The sequence below is a fragment of the Sinocyclocheilus rhinocerous genome, unplaced genomic scaffold, assembly GCF_001515625.1.
Source record: "Sinocyclocheilus rhinocerous isolate Xijiao unplaced genomic scaffold, SAMN03320098_v1.1 scaffold20597, whole genome shotgun sequence".
In the NCBI taxonomy this organism is placed as follows: domain Eukaryota; kingdom Metazoa; phylum Chordata; class Actinopteri; order Cypriniformes; family Cyprinidae; genus Sinocyclocheilus; species Sinocyclocheilus rhinocerous.
Window position 1 is genome coordinate 297 of NW_015628118.1, and position 2,189 is coordinate 2,485.

The following is a 2,189-nucleotide window of genomic DNA, read 5'->3' on the forward strand; positions in this document are numbered from 1 at the left end:
TGCTCTGGAACAGAGTAATATCGCGTCCACATCGCAGGCTTTGCGATTAGGAAATCGCGACGTCTCAAATCGCAATTTCGATTAATCGCACAGCCCTAGTGTGTGTGTGAATGAGGTTTAGTGCTCACATGCTGTGACTGCCGCTTTCTGTGCGTGTGCTTCGGATGTGTGCGCTCAGAAAAGTTTAAACTAATATGGTTTAAAACACATGATTTCAGCACGATAAACATGATAATCAGAACCAAAACAGATGTTTTTAGCAGGTCCGAGCTGTAATGGCGCAGCTCTATTCTGGAAAAGGGGGCGGGGAGCAGCAGCTAATTTGCATTTAAAGAGACAGGCCTGAAAAACAGCGCAGCTCATTTGCATTTAAAGAGACAGGCCCGAAAAACAGCGTGTTTCTGCTTCCACTCAAAATAGGCATTTTCAAAATGATATAATAAATGATCTGTGGGGTATTTTGAACTGAAACTTCACAGACACATTCTGGGGACACCAGAGACTTATATTACATATTGTAAAAAATGGCATAATATGTCTCCTTTAATGACACATTCGTTAGGCGTCACCTGCTCTTTCTGCAGCATGTCGGCTTTGCGAAGGATCTTCATGGCGTAAACATGTCCCGTGTCTTTCTTCTGGACCAGACGCACCTGCAGACAGCAGAAACACACTTATTTACTGTATAACACAAACACACACACACAGAGATTCATCAGTGTGTCATCAGAGCTCATTATCATAATCACCTCCCCAAACGCTCCTCGTCCAATCACCTTCAGCGACTCGAAGTCGTCCAGACCCAGTCTGGTTCTCTTCAGCCGCAGGAACTCGGTCTCCTTACGAGCGTGTTGGGAGCGACGCATGCGCTTCTGGAACACAACATTCACGTATATGCCAATATTTATATATTCATATACTTATATGTAAAGACACATTTACTGTAACAATAACTAAGTAAGATAGCTATCTAACTAAGGTAAGCCGATATAAAGAATCGCAAAGTCCACATCACAACTATAACATTCACAACTATTTTTTTTCCAGCTGACGTACGATGAAAGCAATGACAATCTAATATAGTTATCGTTATAGTTAAGTTATCATTAGCATTTACGTTATCATTATAGTAACGATTAAAATTAGGATTACAGTTATGATTATAGTTATCATTATAGATATCGTTACCATTATAGGTATTGTTATCATTTAACTTATTGTTACTGTTATGAGATATCGTTTGTTTACAGTTATCGTTATCATTTAGCTTTACGTTATCATTAAAGTTATCATTATAGTAACAATTATAATTACAGTTATGATTATAGTTATCATTATAGATATCGTTATCAATATAGGTATTGTTACCATTTAACTTATTGTTTCTTTACAGTTATCGTTATCATTTAGCATTAAGTTATCATCATTATCATTTACATTATCATTATAGTAATGATTACAGTTATTATTATAGTTTTCATTATAGCTATCGTTATCATTATAGGTATTGTTACCATTTAACTTATTGTTACGAGATATCGTTTGTTTACAGTTTTCGTTATCATTTAGCTTTTTTATTACAGTTATCATTATGATTAACGTTATAGTTATCGGTACAGATATAGCTATGATTACAGTTATCATTATAGCTACTGTTATCATTATAGTTATTGGTACAGATATCATTATAATTACAGTTGTCATTATAATTACAGTTATCATTATAGTTATCGGTACATATATTGTTATGATTACAGTTATCATTATAATTACCATTATCGGTACAAATATTGTTATGATTACAATTTTCATTAAAGCTATTGTTGTCATAGTTATCGGTACAGATATCGTTATGAATACAGTTATTGTTATAACTAATGTTGTCATTATAGTTATCGGTACAGATATCGTTATGATTACAGTTGTCAATATAATTACCATTATCATTATAGTTATCAGTAGCAATGTTGTTTTGATTACAGTTTTCGTTATAGCTACTGTTATCATTATAGTTATTGGTACAGATATCATTATGATTAAGTTATCATTATAATTACCATTATCGGTACAAATATTGTTATGATTACAATTTTCGTTAAAGCTACTGTTGTCATAGTTATCGGTAGAGATATCGTTATGATTAAAGTTCTCATTATAATTACCGTTATCATTATAGTTATCAGTAACAA

General features: G+C 33.3%; 1 protein-coding gene across 1 annotated transcript; it reads right to left on the reverse strand.

Annotated features, from left to right (window-relative positions):
- Positions 1-529: 529 nt before the first annotated feature.
- LOC107737200 (serine/threonine-protein kinase 38-like) lies at positions 530-872 on the reverse strand (the record flags this gene model as incomplete). The annotated part of the gene is made up of 2 exons (XM_016548645.1): positions 530-653; positions 750-872. Coding segments are annotated over 2 exons (247 nt in total), but the record flags the coding sequence as incomplete, so codon positions are not given.
- Between the last annotated feature and the right edge of the window lie 1,317 nt (positions 873-2,189).